This window comes from Triturus cristatus, chromosome 9 (assembly GCF_964204655.1).
Source record: "Triturus cristatus chromosome 9, aTriCri1.1, whole genome shotgun sequence".
Taxonomy (NCBI): domain Eukaryota; kingdom Metazoa; phylum Chordata; class Amphibia; order Caudata; family Salamandridae; genus Triturus; species Triturus cristatus.
In genome coordinates, this window is record NC_140592.1 from 320,643,093 (window position 1) to 320,662,736 (window position 19,644).

Here is a 19,644-nt window from a genome sequence, read left to right on the forward strand (position 1 = left end):
CGTACTACTCTGTGCTGCTGTACTCTATGCCACTCCACTTTCCTGGTGGGAGGGTACTAGAGGGATTGCCCCGCCTCCTGCTCCCCCTTAGCCGAAAACATTATTATTTTTATCAGCTCTGCAGAGGATTTGCGACCCTGATTTAATACACACAGCAGTCTCCCACCTTTTTAGGTCTCGCCTACACAGCACATTTGCTTTGCTGCGAGATGGACATATTTACTATTCAGTAAGCTTACAACCCACTCACAGCATACCATTTATTGTTTTTATTCGTATTTGCAATCTTTTGATTGCTTAGCTCCCATACACTTCCTTTCCTTTCAAGTACATGTGTTCTTCCTCATCTTTTTTTCAGTATTGTTCCTCAACATAAAATGTGCTTTACTACTTTTAACATTGGCATATGGCTTTCCATTTGTTACTTTCACCCTTTTTGTTGTCTCAATCGACTCTTTAGTTACTTACACCCACAACTGTACTACTCTACTTTTCATCACTCTACTCCACTTTACTCCATTACATGCCACTCTTCTCTACTTAACTCTGTGCCACTGTGCTCTTTACTCTACGCCACTTCATGCAACTCCACTCTACGCCACTTCATGCAACTCCACTCTATGCCACTTCTATTCTATGCCACTCCACTATACGCCACTCCACTATACGCCACTCCACTATACGCCACTCCCCACTATACGCCACTCCCCACTATACGCCACTCCCCACTATACGCCACTCCCCACTATACGCCACTCCCCACTATACGCCCCTCCACTCTACTTTACGTTACACCACTCTACGCCTTGACATTATACTTTACGCTACACCACTCCAGGCTGCACCATTCCACACTACTCTGTGCCACTCCACTCTACACCATACCACCTCCGGGGTGGGCCAGGGCTTAGAGAGGGTGTCACAATGTTGTTGTTTTTTCCTCGGGGGAAGGGGCATATAGACTCCCTCCCAGAGCCTTCATGAGGGCCCGGGTAACCCCATCCCCTGGGGCATACATTTTTATAATGTAATTAAGTTAGTGAGCCGGCTCCTGCCAACACCACAATGGATGCTGGGTGGGGCAGCATGGCCTTGGGTCTCCTCCAGCGGCTGCTTCTCACATGGTGCCACCATGGGTCACACGATAATGGCTCCCCTCAACTGGTCACCCGGTGAAGAGCTGTAATTCTCACGGTGGGAGGGAAAATAGCTTTTCAGCAGTTTTTGAAGGCTCTCAGTAGCCATTGTCCACTAAGGAGTGTGAAACACCCCTGGACATCAACGGCAGCAACCTCTGAAGTAGGGGGCAATTGAGGGTGTAGCTGGGCAGAAGTGCCTCTCACAGACCAGTTATTCGCACAAGACCCTCCCCTCACACGGCCACAACCCTCTACACTGATTGTTTCAGTAAGTTAGCAGGTCTGATGTTTAGCTGCATGTGGGTGCCCCTGTTGGGCACCCACTTAAAATAAATTACCAAAAATGCCTTGACCCAAACCAGGGTGGTGGCTAGGGAGCCCGCGGGGGCATTAAGGTTCTGCCTGAGGCACCCGATGAGTAGAGTTGTCATGGGTACCCCAGGTGGGCACTGGGGCACCCACTTATTAAAAAACTAGTCTGCTAATGCCACCATAGTGGCTGGAGGACCGGCAGAGGTCGCGTGGTATTGTAACTCCCCAACAGGTCGCCATGCCTAAGGTGCCCTGGGTGGGTACCTTTACACCCAAAATAAATAAATAAATACTAAATGAGAGTTAGGAGTTGCTCATTTATTTTTCACTGCTCTGGAAAGGAGCACGCAATCATGTCAAAGGGATTTTTTTTAAAGTATATATTTTCTCGCTGGTGGTGCCCCTAGAAGGAGCAGGGGCACAACCAAACATTTTTTAAATTTTGTGAGGGCTTCAAGAAGTCCAGCAGACCCCTGGATTCACTAAATCCCCCCCCCCCCTCCCCCCGAGAGCTTACCATAAATTTGAAAAGCACTCCGAGCTGGAGCTGTATGCTCTTCAGCTGGAGCAGGTACCTCCAGCGGCTGGTTCCGTGTCTGCACTTTGTGCCCTGAAAAATGTTTAAAAAAACACTCCGACATGTTGTTGTTTTTTTTTTTAAATGCTTTGAAAGTATTTTATGACAGTCGTTTTTATAAAACATTGCAATGTTTGAATTTATTAAATATGCATTTGGTTATTGACGACTTTATGACAAATCCAATAGGTCTGCTTCATATATGTTGATGTGTTGAACCCTTGTCAAAGCCAATAGGCCCAGCCCCTATTCTGAGGCTTTGACAAAGCCAGCAGATTTGCCTAGCTTAAAATGTCACCATATATATTGTTACATGATATAACTAGCCATGTGCAGCAACAGGTGGTTGGGCACAGGGACTTGACTGCAGGCAGGGGCACAAGTTAATAGTTACTTTAGGGAACATATTATAATCAGTGCAGAACTTTTTTTTTATAATCCATGAATTTGTATGTGTTTTTAAATTGTATTTCGTAACTATAACATCCCTGTATCATTTGTTTTTTTCAGTGAATTTAAAAGAAAAAATGTATTTCCTAACTGTAACCTGAAACTTTTAGAGAGGGTGTGTGAGTGGCTGTATGGGTCTGTGAATGGGTGTATGAGTGCCTGTATGGGTCTGAGAGTGGATGTGTGAGTGGCTGTATGGGTCTGTGAGTGGCTGTATGGGTCTGTAGTAGGTGAATAAAGGGGACAGGGCCTCTGATTAGCTCTCAGCAATCCTGTTGTGTGGGAATTACTAGTGGTAACGAGGGCTTCTTGGCCCCAACGATCCCCCGCATCCAAGGGCAGTTCATCCCCTAACTAGTAGTGCGCCAGGAGGTGCGTTTGTAGATTGGTGGCCACAGGGGGCAGGGCCTCTGACGACCTCTCAGCAGTCCCGCCGTGTGGGACTTACTGGTGGTATTTGAAGGGACCCCCTTCCCACATGTTTTTTAGGTTGAGCCTAGCGGTAGCGGGCATGCACTGCTCGCTCTGCGAGGCATGCTGTAGTAGGGTATGCTGTGGAAGCCTCGTCCACTCTACGCCCATATTTGTCATTGGCTTTGTGTCATTGTCCTTCGAAAATGCTGGTTTTTGATCGATTAGGAGGCTTGTTAGTCCCGCCTCGGTACCGCCTTGTCTCCATTTGTTAACGCCCATAAGGACTGGACCTTTTACTTAGCTTGTTACACGGTGGGCTTTATCTGGTGGGTGAGAACTATTTTGATAATGGATACTGATGGGGCCAATGATATCTGCAGCGCTATGCGCTCTAACTTGTATGCTTTTTGCTTTAATGAGAGCGGCGCCCGCTTTAGAGACTCTGCGCTCTGTTTAATTATTTTTTTTTACTTTAAAACTGAGCACGGGGCCTGCGTCAAGAACACCGCACTCCGTGTTAAGTAAAAGAAAGTGAAAAATGAAGCGAAGGGGAGGATTGAGATAAGGAAGAAGAATAGCAAAGAAAGGGGTATTGGGAAGAGAGTGTGCAGCCTTAGAAAAGGATTTCAGCTGAAACGGCTGGCTCTGGAAAAGGAATTCCCCTTCTGCTCTGAGGAACTTCCTGCCAAGGTTCAAAAGAGCTTGTGCATATATAAGTGATAGACTTGGATGTTTTTGATTGGTTTGTGAGTTTAGAGACTGCTTGTAAGGCAGAGGGATTGAATGAAGTCTCCAAAGCAGCAGCTCTTTTGAGTCGTTTGCCTATAGAAGGGCTAACTGTCATTGAGAAAATGCCATGTGACTGATAGTATGAATTATGAGCAATAAAAAGAAGCTCTTACTAGACGTGTTGGCTGAGGCTTGCCTAGTGCTCTCAGTGATTGCAGGATAAGAGAGCCAATTTTTTTCCTTTGAAACCTAGATTTAAAGGTGTTGCATGATTAGAATGAGGGGGATATATGTTCAGGATTTTCTTGCTCTTAACTGATTGATAGTGAGAGAGTGAATCAAAAAGTGCTCTATCCCACTTTGCCAGTACCTGTCTCACTTGAATTAAAAGACTCCAGAGAAAACTGCAGTGTTGAAAGTCATGTAGTTAACTAACTATATTCAACAAGGAGGTGGCGCACCATAGTTCTAAGTCAAAGGGGGATAAGAACTCCCAGCAGACTGGTTCCAATTGGGAAGGGAAGAACTCAAGCCATTCCCATGGGTCCAGGCTTGGTGAAAAGCAGAAAGGCAACAGGATTCCTAGACGGAACAAAAGGAGGGAAAATATTTCCTCCATGCCCAAAATGACACAAGAAAGGCATTTTAATTGATTACCCTGCTAAGGATACTCTACTAGCTATGTGCCTGAGGGGCAGCATATTGTTGTCAGGAAGGGGACCAAATTGGGCCCTCTACCACTTAATGTAGTAGCAGTGGACATCTAGGAGACAGACCCATATGTTCTAAAGCAGATTAACCCAAACACCAAGAGATGTTTTCCTATCCTGAGGAATACCGGTGCTTACAAGACTGTGATGTCTCAAACCTAAAGAAAATCTTCCTGGTGCCAGTAGCGCAGGTCTAGCGACCAGTGGAGATGATGTGGAGTATTCGGTTGTCCGGGTTGAGGTCTATAGTGTCAAGATTAACGTATAGAAGGAAAAGGATAAACAGTTTCCTGGATGCCTTTTAATTAATGACCTCACTGCACCCGGGTTAGTTCTAGGGCTAGATGCTTGCATTTCTTTGACCATGCCAGATGTGCTTTATAGGGCATGGGCTGCACATCAGTCTCAGGAGGAGACTGTGTCCATTCGCCATTTGCAAGGACTGCAGAAGGGTAGTGAGAGGATCAGGCACCCATGTGTTGAAGTCACTGCTCCTGGAGGACTAAGCACAAGTGCCCTCCATTTATGGCATTTGGGAGATGAAGCACAGGCACAGATCTGTAAAGGAGTGGTCTGAAGGCAACAAATAGGCTGGAGCGACAGACTGGTGTACAGTGAGCCCTTGAATCCTAAGCTAGGAGTTAACTATAAAGTACTTGTCCCTCTAGTCGCCGTGGTACTTATAGTATGGCCCGGCAGGCCTTCCTTGGCGGCCCACGGACCTTGCATGGGAGGGAGGGAGGGAGGGAGAGAGAGAGGGAGAGGGAGAGGGAGAGGGAGAAAGAGAGGGAGAGGGAGAGGGAGGGAGAGAGAGACACTGATGGAATTGGGGTCAAAGAGTCTATGAAGCTATGCAGTGCCTCTTAAGATTGCTATTGTCTGCTAATAAAAATATATTATCAAAATGTGCTCTTTGTAGTTACATCTGATTTTGAAATACAGCTTTGTCTAATGTGTTGAAACAGGTTGGATTTTGTTTTACTCTAGCCACGTCCCCACTGACCCCACCCCTACCGGTGCGGCCCTCGGACACAAACCTCACTATAATTTTGGCCCCCAACAGAAACTTTGTGAGTACCCATACCTAGGGACGGTCCAGTGCATAGAGGCTAGAGGTTCCACTACTGTTGTAACTCGCTCATAAGGTGTGTAAATGGGACACTTGGGCATCAAAAAGAATCCCAGACTGGGTGGATCCTCTGTTCTACTAGGTGCCAATGCATCAGGACACAGAGTGGGTATATAGAGCTTGATCGGCTTTTCAAGTGAGTGGTGAATCAGGAGGCAAGACTACAGTAGGTAAGACGCTGGTGTAACGAGTGGGGAGTACTCTTCGCTGCTCTGGTCAGAAAAGACCTATTATGGTTATATTTTACCTAGGATAGAGGACTTAAGAAAATTTACAATTACATATTAATTTAATACAAGTATTTGACGTCTGGAGCACATTGGAATTGACATATGGATTTGGGATATCTCTTAACCCTGATGAAGTCAGAGATGCGTAGGCATCAGATCTGACGAAACACGTGTTGGCTATTGTGCGATCTGGGCTATTGTGCGATCTGGAGAAGATTTTATCATACTTCAAGAATAAAATCATCGGAATTGGAAAGAAGACTGGTTAGACATTGATTTTATGATACACATGGTGTTGTGCTCAGGATATTTGCTTCTGTTGTTGTAGGACCGGTTTTCTGGTCCTTTTTCTGGGGGTATGAGTGGGTGCCCTCTTCCTTGGAGCACACAATATAATTCGTTTTCACCTGATTGTGGGGACCACAAAAATTATTTGCGCATAAGAGCCTTGCCACATTTTGTTTTGCTTAACAGTGTTGTTTGTGTCATTACCTGTAGTAAGTGTGCAGTTTGGGCAGATATGCATTAAGAAATTGGTCCCTTTGTGCCCCCTACTCCATTTTGCATCAAGCAACAAGTATATCTTGGTTGTGGTGAACCATGCCACTAAGGACCCTTTAGGAAATACCTCTGAGAAGCACAAATGATAGGTTAGTTGTGAAGGTGCTCCTATGGATTGTTTCACTCGTTGAGTTCCCCAGGAAGGATATTTCTGATAGGGGTACAAAATTAATCTTATACATGAGAGAGAATCGGGGAACAAGCTGAGGAGGCCTTCCACTTCTCCATGGCGTTCTGCATACCGACCATTGGGTTGGTGGAACACTTTAATCTATATATACTTACCTCCTTTATGCATCTATATACTTCCAATGTACTTATGGATCTATAGATTTATCACTTTTTTCTAATTTAGCATTTTCCAACGCACTACCCTATTTCTCAGCCTATACTTCTCTCAACATATATTCTAGCCCAACTTTGACTCATCTCAAACTTCTTTCTACTGCTCTTTCCAATGCACTACCCTATTTCTCAGCCTATACATCTATCAATATATCCTCTACATCCACTACTCATTTATCCCAAACCCCATACCACTACTATGATCCCCAAAATAACCCTTGTTAGACTCTCCCCAACTCTACCCCTCCTTGCATCATCTGATACCTCTTTTACTATACCGATCCCCCCAAAACAAACCCTTCTAAACTCTTCCCTCTGACTCTTCCCCTCCAAACCCCATTTTTTTTTAACAGGTTTTTATTGGAATTTAAGTATTACAATCCAATTATACAAGAAAGAGCAGGCGCTTCCACCCCAATACACAGTGGGTATAGTCTTCACGGATGAGCCTCATTACTACAAACATAATACCGGTATTCATTCGGCTTAATGTCAACTGGGGTTAACAAGTGCCCAAGGACCATCTTCTACTCACTTAGAACGTAAGCAGAACTTCAGATTACATATAAAAATAGACTTTACCGGCTGTAGTCTGTGACGGAACTTATGCATATATCCTTATTCTTAGCTGCTCCATAGCATTCTGGTCATCCAAGATTCTTGACTGTGGATACATACATGTTGTTGACAGCTATCATAGTGATAAAACATATGAAACCGTTATGATCGAATGAGAATACAATACAAAAAAATGAAATGCAAAGTCGTCCTGCGGGCATAGAGGGGTTGGTGACAAAGAAAAACGTAGCAGGATGTCTAACAACAGTATAGTGTCTTGCCGGTGGGAGTAGTTCGGGGGGGGGGGGGGGGTGGGTGTAAAATTACATTCTGTCGACTCAAGCAGGCCTCCTCTCACCTTGTAAAGACCACTCATCTACGGGATTCTATAGCGTCCTCGGTTGACTGTGTGTTCATCATGGTATCTGGTGAGGTAGTGTGTCTGGTGTCTCAGGCTCTAAGTATCTCCGCCCAAAGCATTGCTAACGGACGGGGCCCGATTCCCTGGGCATCTTCCCTAATTGGGGCCCTCTCTTCTGCCCTTTCCCAGCCATTGAGTGTGGGGCTCGCTTTGGTCATCCACTTCTGGACTATGGGCCGTTTCGCTAGGATCAATGCAAGGTCCATGAATCTAGTGCCTATCTTGCGTGCCTTGGGCCATGGGAATAGTCCGCAAAGGCAAATTACTGTGTACAAGGCAATTGCAGCGTCCCAGTAATCTTGCAACTCTGGCCTGTTCAACGTCCTATGTGTAAACCCAACATCTGGTTCCTCGCATCTCGGACAGGCACGGGGTTCACCTCCATACATAGCCTGTAGTTGGTGGGGGGTCTAGTACGTCATGTGCAAGTAATTGAATTGGACATATTTAAACTGGTGTTTCTGGAAATGTGCCTAGGGCTTTCCATAGCTCTATTCTACCCTACGTCCTTCAAGTCCCTAGCGAGTAACAGCACCCACCAGTCTCAGGTGTCAGATAGCAGTTTCGTGATCATGTCTAGTTGTGCTCCAAACCCCATTTTTACTCATCTGAAAGCCTCCTACTACTGCTATGACCTCAAAAATAAATAAATAAATTATCCAAATCCTTCACTCTTCTATCCCTCCACTATCCTTTTCAATCAAGATAACAGACTAACATGTACACTTCCCAAATTCCACTATACTAATTCACCACTACTCCTTTATGGGTTCCAGAGTAGCGTGCTACTCCCCAATAAAGCATTTCAACACCCCATCAGGGTTACAAGCACTATATAAATGCAAACCTTTTTCGCTTCTACCCCTCCAACCCTTCTCAATCCAAATAACTGACTATCATATCCACCACTCAAATTACTTTCATGTTTCACTATACTAATTCAACACTAATCCTTATGGGTTCCGGAGTAGCGTGCTACTCGCCAGAAAAGCGCTTCAACACCCATCTGGGGTAACAAGTGCTATATGAATGCAAACTTTCTTTCCCCTTCTATCCCTCTTCTATTCTTCTCACTCAAAATAACTGACTAATATCCACCACTCAAATTACTTTCATATTTCACCATACTAATTTTCCACTAATCTTTTATGGGTTTCTGGAGTAGCGGGCTACTCGCCAAAAAAAGCGCTTGAACACCCCATCAGGGATAACAAGCACTATATAAATACAAACCTTTTCTCCTCCTCTATCCTTCCGAATCCAAATAAGTGACTAACCTATCCACCACTTAAAATGACTTTCATATTTCACTATACTAATTCACCACTAATCCTCAATGGGTACCGGAGTAGCGTGCTACTTGCCGAAAAAGCTCTTCGACGCCTCGTCAGGGGTAGTAAGCACTATATAAATGCAATTACAATACAATACTTTAACAAGACACTTAAGTGCATGATGGGAACTCTGCAGGCTTCATGTACATTTTCACTTTAAGCAAATACTAAAATCAATTTGTAAACTCGTAGAGTATGCATTTTAATATGCCATTCTAACTGTTGTAAATCGCTAGTGAATGTTTAGCTGTAGGCACAGAGAGGAACCAGGCTCGTCACTAACAACCTTGCCTTTTTCTTCTTTCTACAGGCGGGTGTGACTCATGTGATCCTGGCAGTCAGTTATATGTCTGAGATGTTGGAGAAGGAAATGAAGGAACAGGAACAAAGGGTAAGAGTTTGTTTCCCTTGACTGACTATTGTTTTTTCTTCAGCCCATTAATTTATTAAACTGCATAAAACATCATCTATAAAGTCTCCTGACACATCCCAAACCACTTTGGTTAATTATTGAAAACAAAATGCTACTTATTTGAAATTTCAATTGGAAAACAAGGTGAAAGGATTGAACAGAAGTGGTGATGTGTTTATATCTGTATGATACACAAAGGGAACCCCAGAGGTATGCACTAAAGAAATGCAAGAGCAGCTAGTATAATCAAGAAATGTAGTTGACAGTGTGGCTATTCCTTTGCAGGACATTCGGTCTTAAGAATAATGGTCTGAACCGGCATTGCAATGTTTTTATGGTTTTGCTACTTAGATACAGGTGTACCGCCTCCAAGACGCTCAGTTTGCTGGTTCCCTTAGGGGTCGAAACGTCGACTTTTTCTCTCTTTCACATCATACCTGGATGACAGTGAATAATTAACTGCATCAGTTGTCTATGATTTTGCATTTATTGTTTGTGCCAAGAAATCTGGTTGGTTAGGTTCCCTACCATTGTATGTTGATGTATATACATGCACCACCTTCCCACTGCACAACCTCTTGCACTGATCCCAATTTCACCACTTGTTACCTCACGTTATTTGCAGCTGTCTTCTCAAAACTGTAGAATGCAAAATACAGTTTATCTTGTGAATCATTGATCTATTGACAACCGATTAAATTACAATCATTTACTGTAGGATATAATTTTTTTTTTTTTGGTGTTGTCATATTCTTTTTCCATTTACCAATTATTGGCTGTTGATACATTGTGGATGATTTCCACTGTGACTATCCTTTTGTGCACCATTATTTACCCGAGTCCAGTGGTCTATCGAGTTACCCCATTGATATATAACTGACATAAATACAAAGCAGCTTCAACCAGAAGCAAAGACATAGTTCTAAAGAGAGACACTTTAGATGGATTGTAACAATGAAAATAATTGAAAAAGGTATTATGGGCTTTCTTGTCTAGTGTTTGATGAACAATGAAGAATAGTTGAAATGTACCCAGTGCTAAGGTGTTGCCTGAATATGCAAGTAGGGGGAATGTTGCAAACTTCCTTTGCGAAGTCAAAGAGTTTTCAGAGTAGCATTTTAGAGGCACAGCAGTATAAAATAGGCAGGGTTTGTTGATACATTGTGAATGATTTCCACTGTGACTATCCTTTTGTGTACCCTTGTATTTATGTCAGTTGTAGCACTTCTGCATATAACCCATGTTTCACTTAATTCTTGTTGGTGCTTGTTGCCATCAGTGGGTATCACAACCCTGACAGTTTTATTTTATTGCAAGATTTTCTTTTTGTAAATTATTTGATGAGATGACGTTTTCTAGTTATTTCATTATTGGTTATGCTTGTGTAGGATATTGTCACTCTATTTTGCAGACTTTTATTTGTTTCTACCCATTGCTGCTGTGTTGCCATTCTCCTAATGAGCTAGGCTGCCTTAGATCAGACCAATATTCCCTTTCCTTTACTTATATTTTATTTCTGTTGCCATTTTCAATGTTGTTTTGAGTTACTCTAATCTCGTACCCCTTCTGTACCGCTTTGAGCTTCCAGTTCTCTTTTAGAAAGGTTTGTAAAGCAGCCATATGTCCCTTGCTTCCAGTTCACACTTGTTGGTCTTGGATAAGTAAGGATAAGGGGTGCAGGAGAGTAAGAGTGTTTTTTTTTTAATTGGAACCAACTTATTGCCTTTCTTGCCTACTCTGGTTTCTATGCAAACTTTCTGTCATCATATTGTCTAAGCCATGGGTATTTGCAAACCTTTTCTCAGGGGCCAATTGTAAAGTCTGGTTTGTGGCTGAGGTTCGCACCGATGGGCCCTGCGGGTGGGGGGGGGGGGGGCTACTAGAGTAAAAGGAAAATCACCACCTTTTCAAAACATTACTAGACTATGCTGTATTTCAAAAGAAGATGTAGCTTTGTAGTTGCAAGGAGGAGCTTTTCAAACAACGAAATTACCTTTCAGAGATATGCACGTTTAAAAAAAAAAATGCATTTTATTGACATTTTACCTTACATTTTTATTATCCCACCATAGCAATCTTAAGAGTCATTACATGATAATCCTCATTAACCCGCTATTTAGCGCAGGCCCAATGCAGCACAGGTTTAACTGATTCCAACAAATGGGTAAGTTAAAGACAGATCTACTAGGATCTTATTTTACACTTCATGTCTCCTGTTAGTATCCTGTAATCTGCTACGATATCTGAAACTGCGAGCCTCAAGAGCTGATCCAGATGCAAGTCTGTGAGCGTGATTCTGAGGTTACTCTTCAACAGTCTAATTGTGGAAAACATACTTTCACAAACATATGTTGACCCAAACATAAATCTTCTTTCTGGGCCACTATAAAAAGAAGAGGAGATTAATCAGAAGGCTCAATTTTCCTGAATTCCTCTGGTGCTCACCACAATCAAGATGCTTTGAGTGCTGAATTGCCGCTCGCAGAGGAGTCTTTGATCCGTTTTGCCTGCTGTCTACCCGTTGGGCATTGGAAATCGAGTGGGGAGCTGCTGTGCAGGAGGACGGGACTGCGAGGCCCAGCAGGCTGTGCGTGTCCCATCGAGCACACCTGCCGCCTCTTCCCGTGACTCCGCCCCCTGCTGACCTGCTGACCGCTGATAACCCCTCGCGGCCCCCGCTTCGCGGGAGCCGCTCGCAGAGGAGTCTTTGATCCGTTTTGCCTGCTGTCTACCCGTTGGGCATTGGAAATCGAGTGGGGAGCTGCTGTGCAGGAGGACGGGACTGCGAGGCCCAGCAGGCTGTGCGTGTCCCATCGAGCACACCTGCCGCCTCTTCCCGTGACTCCGCCCCCTCTATCCACAGTCAGCATAAGACCTGAAGTCATTACGCGTCAGCGGGACGCGTGTGCGGGACATCACCCGGGACAAAGCCCGGACTAAGGGCGGACCCTCTGAGACCCACAGAGACTGGACTGGGCCAGAATCCCTGGTCGATCACTGAACAGCCTAGGACTAATGTGTAAGTGCTTGGGGGGTACATTATATTACCAATCATTATGTCAATCGAAATACTAACCCCGGAGTTGCCTGGCCCTGAGAAGCCGGTGAGTTTGATAAATGGGAAATTAGATAATTACTTTAAGAAAACTCTCTTGGATTCTCCAACTACCCCCACCCTCGAAGAACTTCGGGCTGAGCGACGGCGGTCGGTTGAAAGCCTAAAGAATAGACCATTCCCGGTGTCACCAGTGTTAATTAGCTCTACGGGGGACGGAACTCTTACTGAAAATATCTGTACCCCCTCGCAGGACAGCATCCCTCTAATATTTAGAGAGGGAACACCTACGAGCGTATTTGAACCCTTAGGTACTACTAGTAAATTGTCAACCATTGTTACCACTCCCAGTACAACCAAATCTATTGTTATAACCAAAGCACAAATTACCCCTATCCCTAAACAAACTAAAGTAGTTAAAAGTAGGGCAAAAAAAGTCACGCCAGTTATAATCTATGGCCCTCCTCCGACAAAAAGGCGTAAAAAATCTGACCTTCCAAAGAGGAAAATTAATCATGCAGATTTTGGCATTAAAAAGGACGACAGTACTAGGGGAGGACGGGTTAAAGTAACAGATAAAGGAAGGATAGTTATATCACCTACGCATCCATGTGTAACTCCCCTTACCGACCCTGTCATCTCCACCGCCGACAGCCCCCCCACGGTGGTGACGTTACAGGAACCTTCAAGCAGGGCCTTGATCGATAGCATAGAGTCTATAATGAGGACCTATACTCTGGCTATCGTAGATAGACTTAGTAAATTAGAAGACAGACTTGGGAAGATAGAACATGAACTGGGAACCAAGATAGTGACTAATAAAGTGTTGCCTAATCCCCCTATACAAGCCCCAATTTTACCCTCTTCATCAGGTATTTTTGCTATAACTACTATACCTACCCCTGTTCAGACTACCATTCTACCTCAATCCTCAAATAATATGAGTGGAAGTACATCAGGGAGTAACCCTGTTGGACCTAACAGTAAACCCACATTGTCCCTGGCTGTAACGTCTAATGCGGAATAATCTTGGTCAAGCCCCAGGGAGTACAAATAGAGAGAGAGGAAACGAGCGGCCGGCTCGAGGTAATTATAACAAGGGCCCCCTTCCAGAACTTCCACCAGAAGCTGTACCCTTTGTAGTAGTCCTTACTGGGGTACCAGAGCTGGAGAAGAACAAACGGGAGGGCTTTGCCCAGTTGAAAAATAAAATATCGCATTGGTTAAGTCTGCACAGACCTATTGCAAATAATATCAATGGAGAAATTGTCCATGTCTGCCTCCTTCCTTGGCTGGGAGGAAGACCTAAAGATATTGAGGGAGACATAGTGGTCATTAATTTTAGAGATCAGAATGCCGTCCATTTTATACTTAACTGGCCGTCTGACCACGGTAGTAAATCTATTACCCCCCGTCCCCTAACATATTTTTATCCTCGCTCAGTGGTGTTCCCACCTAATCATCAATCACAGCGAGCCCCCCCGCCCCCGTTATTGAGGCAAATGCTCTCAAATCCATATCGTCCACCTGTCTACAATAACGGTCCTATATTTAACGACATGCAACCACCTATAGCTGTAGATCTGTATGGGTGGAATACTATAGGCCCAAGGTACAACTCCCTAACACACAGGAGAATGGATCATCTCAAACCTTTTACACCCCTAGATACCACCAACAGGTTTGACGTGTTTAATGGCCTGGAAGACTGTGACTGATGCCATCGAGCCACAGGGGAGGGGGATAAGGAATTCTGTGGAGACACAGGGGGAGACATGGGTGTAGGCACGGGGGAAAAAGGCTCAACTGATATTAACCCACCCAATGGGTACAATGCTACTTGTAGCTCTGGGGGTAATACACGTAATTCTGGGCAGCTTTACTGTAACTCAGATACTCCTACCCCGGCCAATGGAAGTACAAGTCCGACCTGTCTATCTGAAGACCCCGTGCCAGGGGAAGTAACCCATGTCCACACCTTACCCCCACCTTCAATTGAGGCTGTTAGTCTAATAGAACGGGGATATAAGATGGCAAGTTGGAATATTGCTGGGTGGAATAACAAGATAGATCGTCTAGGATGGTTAGAATTTATAACCCAATTTGACATCTTGTGTCTCCAGGAGACTTGGGCGGCCGAAGATGTCTATCTTGATGGGTATGTTGCCTATAATAGCCATGCTCAGCCATCCAACATGGGGAGAGCCAGTGGTGGAATGGTGATATTGCTCTCTGTGAGGTTACCGGTTCAAGTAAAAATCCACCGGACCGTCGGTCTGCACTCTCAGTTGTTGTGGTTACAACACAGGAATGGGCGAAATGTTTTAGTTATAAACCACTACAACAATGTCTTTAACCACTCAAAAACAGATATGGTTGATGAACTTGAAGCGGAGGTGGAAAGGTTATATGGACGCAGCGATGTGTCTTTTGATATTTTGTGGGGCGGAGATTTCAACATTCACATGTGCCCATTTGTTGGCAAAAGGGTATGTGGGCATGGGGATGAGGTGGGGGAAGATCAGACCCATTTTTTACATTCGGTTTACGGGGAATCCCTAAACACTCTTATGATTAAAATGGATTTATGTATTATGTTACCTGGCGTAGACAGTGAGGGCAATTCGGTACCGACCTTTATTGGTAGGAATTGTGCCACGGTTATCGACTACCTCATTGTCTCCTCCAGTATTACAGCTTTGTGTTCCGTACCTGTAATAGTAGACCCAGCCCTAAGCGATCATAACTGTCTAACAATGTATCTCTCCTTGTGGGGGGATAAAGTAAAGGCGTTACATGGTACAGTGACAGATGTAGTTCCACATAGACCCAATGGCCCTAGAATTAAATGGGGTAGGCAAAATGAGGAACATTTACTATGTACCATTGTGTCTGCTTGTATAGATGAGGTGGAATGCTGTCTCGAACCCGAAAAGAATAATGCTGATATTCTAGCTAGTTTTGACATCATTAATAAAAATATTGCAGAAATCTTAACTGGAAGAAAACCAAAGGGCCCTAGGATTAACGGGGGATGGTTTAACAGGGAATGTACTAAATCCTTACAAAGACTCAAAGCTGCTCTTAAGGGTAAACCCAGAGATAAGGAAGCAGTTAAAACCCTCAGAAGGGAATATTCAATTCATCTGAGGGATAGGAAACCGGAACTAAGGGAAGAGGCTTGGAACAACCTGACTAAGGCAGTGGATCTTAAGGATACCAAGCTTTTCTGGTCCACTGTCAATAGTCCCTTCCTCCAAAATGAAGAAGTCCCGGTAATGTCTGCCCAGGTATCTGAGGAACAATGGGTGGCTCATTTTACTAGTATTTTTAACCCCGAAGGACTAGCTGTAGGGGGGGATAGGGAAACCCTGGCTTTTATCCCCATACCTCTTAATATCACAGTCTCTGAGGTGGATGCTGCCATCCGGGTCAGTAAGGGGGGAAAGGCGCCGGGCCCTGGTGGGGTACCCGTTGACCTTTATAAAGCCGAGATTTCCATATGGAGCCCATTGTTAACTAAGGTTTTTAATGCTGCTGCAATGATTGCGGCCCCACAGACTTGGGGGGAATCAATCATTATCCCGGTGTATAAAAAAGGGGAGAGGGGTGAGGCAAAAAACTACCGCCCGATTTCTCTCCTCACTGCTTCCCTAAAAATTATGAGCAGGGTATTACTGAGTCGCCTGGAGGAATGGGTAGAAGATAAAGGGATCCTTGCGGATTCTCAGTACGGATTCCGCAAGGGGTTAGGCACCATAGAACAGTGCATTAATTTAGACCTTATTATATGCAAATATACACGGGCGAAACAAGGCTCGTTGTTTATTTGCTTTGCCGACCTGACCAGTGCGTTTGACTTGGTTGACCATGGCCTTCTGTGGTCAACCTTGTTGGACATGGGTGCTCCACAGGATATTATCTATTTCTTGGCCCAACTTTATAGGAATCTGACGGCTAAGATACGATACGGGCAATCGGGGGAGTGTACACCCAGTATTAAAGTAGGTTCTGGAATTAGGCAGGGATGCGTCCTTGCACCTCTTCTTTTCTCCCTTTTTATTAATGCAATCGAGTCGGAACTACGGACCATCAGTGCAGATGCACCGACTGCTGGCGGCCTTTCCATCCCAATATTGCTTTACGCGGATGACGCGGTTCTGCTCTCACAAACCCCTCTAGGGTTGCAAAAACTTATGAATAAATTTGCAGATTTTATTAATGGGAGAACATTAAAAATTAATAATTCGAAAACTTTTATAATGCCCTGTGGGAAGAAAATTAAAAACTTAAGGCCCTTCACAGTTATGGACCAAACTATAAAAGTGGTGGATAAATTCTGTTATCTGGGTATCACCTTTAACAGTGGGGGGATGTGGACACCTGAAATGATTAATGTAAGAGCCAAAATGGCCAAGTGTTCTTTTGGCATATTTAGGTTTGCATCCAAGTTAGGCTCAAGACGGATACCAGACATGTTGTACCTATATCGCCATAAATGTGTTGCTCTGGCCCTATATGGCTCAGGAGTGTGGGGCCATTGTAATAACAACATGCTCCAGGTTGAGGAAAACAAATTTGTCAAAAAACTCCTGTGTTTACCATCTTCTGCCTCAACAAAGCTGATCCATCAGGAGGTTGGTCTAGAACATCTATCTGACTTGATCAGATTAAGACCCCTGTTAGTATGGAGATCCATATGGGCTAAGGAACAGACTGGTTTTACAAGAAAGATTATTTTAGATTGTCTTCATATGGACAAATGTTCCCGCATCCCCTGGCTTAACTATATTATCCGAACACTTAATGATGTTTTTAATCTTACGGTGCGTGATAACCCTTCTTGTGTTTTAGATATCCCGAAGAGTGAGATTAAACATGAATTTCTGAGGGTTAGCATGGTGAAGCGTAACGCTGCTACTGCTCAGTTCTCCTCACATGTTTTTTACGACAGATACACTAAGGAAGAAATGGGGCTTTCAGGATACCTTAAATTGGTTACTATCCAATCCCACCAATATGTATTGACAAGATTACGGATGGGGATCGTTCATTTGCTTGTTGCGTATCCTGTAATGAAGACCTATACTACTGCCCCCTGTCCGTGCGATGGGACCACAAAGCAAAGTTCGGAGCATTTTTTATTGTTATGCCCCCTCTATCTCTACCTTCGAAAAGTATATCTGAAACCGCTTTTCAAAAAATATAATGTATCCACTATTGTATCGGCCATGGGGCTTTTATTTGGACTTAATTCACAGGACATCTGTTTTTTTACTGCTGTATATATTTTAAAATCGATACGCTTGAGGAAAAGCACCCTTTTTTGATATGTGATTAACTTAAAACCTGCTGTACCCTCATGTTTTATTACTTATGTATGTATGTACTTTTATGATTATTAATCAATGATCGAATAAAGTTTTTTGAATTGAATTGAGTGCTGAATTGTGCTGCAAGTCATTTGGCTCTATTTCTGCTTGCGCTCTTCTTATGCAAATAAGGTTCACAACTTCAGGATTTGGTACACTCGCTAACCAAGGGTTTTCAACCAACCTGAACAGAGCGGTGCGGGCTTTTAAATGAGAAAACCGCCTTTTGATCTCCACAGAAATGTCCTCAAGACATGCACCAAAGTTTAGCATTGGCAGCATTTCTTGGGCATTTGGAAACCTTTGAGTCCCAGCCAACAGTTTTGGAAAGTGGGTGAAATACGCATCATCCAGTTGTTTTCTGAATAGCACAAGCTTATTTGCAAATGAGTAAATACCCTTCACTATGGAGAACTCAAGCTGTTGTTTGCCTTTCAGCATCACATTGAGAGCATTGGAGTGTGCTATAGATCTGAAAGACAATGGAGCATTATAAGCCATTTCACATCCTTTAGTTCTGGGAATGATTGACCTCTACTGTTTACAAAGTGTTCAATTTCAGGAAGCACAGCGATGAACTGCTCCCGAACTTTCCCTTTGCTTAGCCATCACACTTCAGTGTGCATCAAGAGGTTTGTATATTCAGCTTCGGAATCCTGCAGCATTGCTGTAGAAAGTCTGTGGTTAAGGGTGTTGCCACGCATAAAGTGAACAGTTTTCACTACAAGTTTTAATTCATTATTCAGTTCTCCTTGCTTTAAGTTTGCGTAAAGAGCTTCTTGATGAAAAATGCAGTGGTTGTCCATGACAGTCTGTCCCAAGAGCTTCTTGGGATAACATGAACTATAGAAATCAACTGATAGCCAATAGACCGAAGGATATTGGATCCTCCCAATTTCTTTGTTTTGTGGTACACTATGGACAGGCCAGTAGATGGTTCTTTGGGATATAATGTTTGTGGAGTGGAGAAACCTAGGGGGCAGAGAGAGAGTTTATCTTGGGGTGAGGAACAGAGATATTCTATACATTTTCATCTTGCGAGGCCACATTTTTTACACTCTTGAAAGCAGCCACACTGTTTTTGTTAAATTCTGATACCATTATTTGCTGTATATTATGCCTTGGTGTCGGTGGCCACTTGTATTTCTGTATCTCCAGTCTTTCTTATTATGCCTACCTATTTTGCTTTGAGAACTATAAATATTGTTTCATTTAAAAAAAAATAGGTTTTGTTGGAGAATACAAACTATGGTTGATTTTGGTAGGGTCTAAGAGTGTGTTGAGGCGGTCACCTTTTTTCTGTGGGTGAATGTTTAAGTATTAAGTACCCTATAGGTATTTGTTTGATCTCCTTTTTTTGGGTCATTGGTTTGGGGAAAGGTGTGTTGCACAGGGAATAAGCCATTGAATTTAGAGTATTATCTTTTTTAGGGTTTTAGAACTTTAAAGGAACTTTAAAGGGGGGGGGGGTTGTGTGTGTGTGTGTGTGTGTGTGTGTGTGTGTGTGTCACAATTCCCCATTGGAAACAGAAAATTGCTTTTTATTTTTCTGTTATTGGAATAGTAATATCTTGAGCCATTGACTAATGCTACTTTTTTATCTTTTGTGCGTCATGCAGTTCCTTAGGCTTTATACTTGTGAAGGGTTTCAGAAGTAGGTTGTACACTTGTGTGATACTAGGAGTGCGATGTAGCTATTGAATAAGTGAGACTTGCTTCCCACGGTGAGAAATATTGCCTCTACTAAGTTCTGACACAAAGGTAAATTCAAAATATATAGTTTCATCAGACACTGAAATAGGCTTTGCTTCGGCATTTCTTTTAAATATTGCTAAGAGTGTTTCTCAACTGGGCTGTGTTCACACTTGACACCAAAGACTTTCTCTGCCTTACGCT

At 43.6% G+C, this 19,644-nt stretch overlaps 1 protein-coding gene across 1 annotated transcript in view; it reads left to right on the forward strand.

Annotated features, from left to right (window-relative positions):
• GMPPB (GDP-mannose pyrophosphorylase B) overlaps positions 1–19,644 on the forward strand; it is a 249,043-nt gene that overhangs the window by 29,322 nt on the left and 200,077 nt on the right. Inside the window, exon 3 of the mRNA XM_085625038.1 lies at positions 9,220–9,300. Coding sequence (XP_085481164.1) covers positions 9,220–9,300 — 81 coding nt within the window. The remainder of the gene's footprint in view (positions 1–9,219; positions 9,301–19,644) is intronic.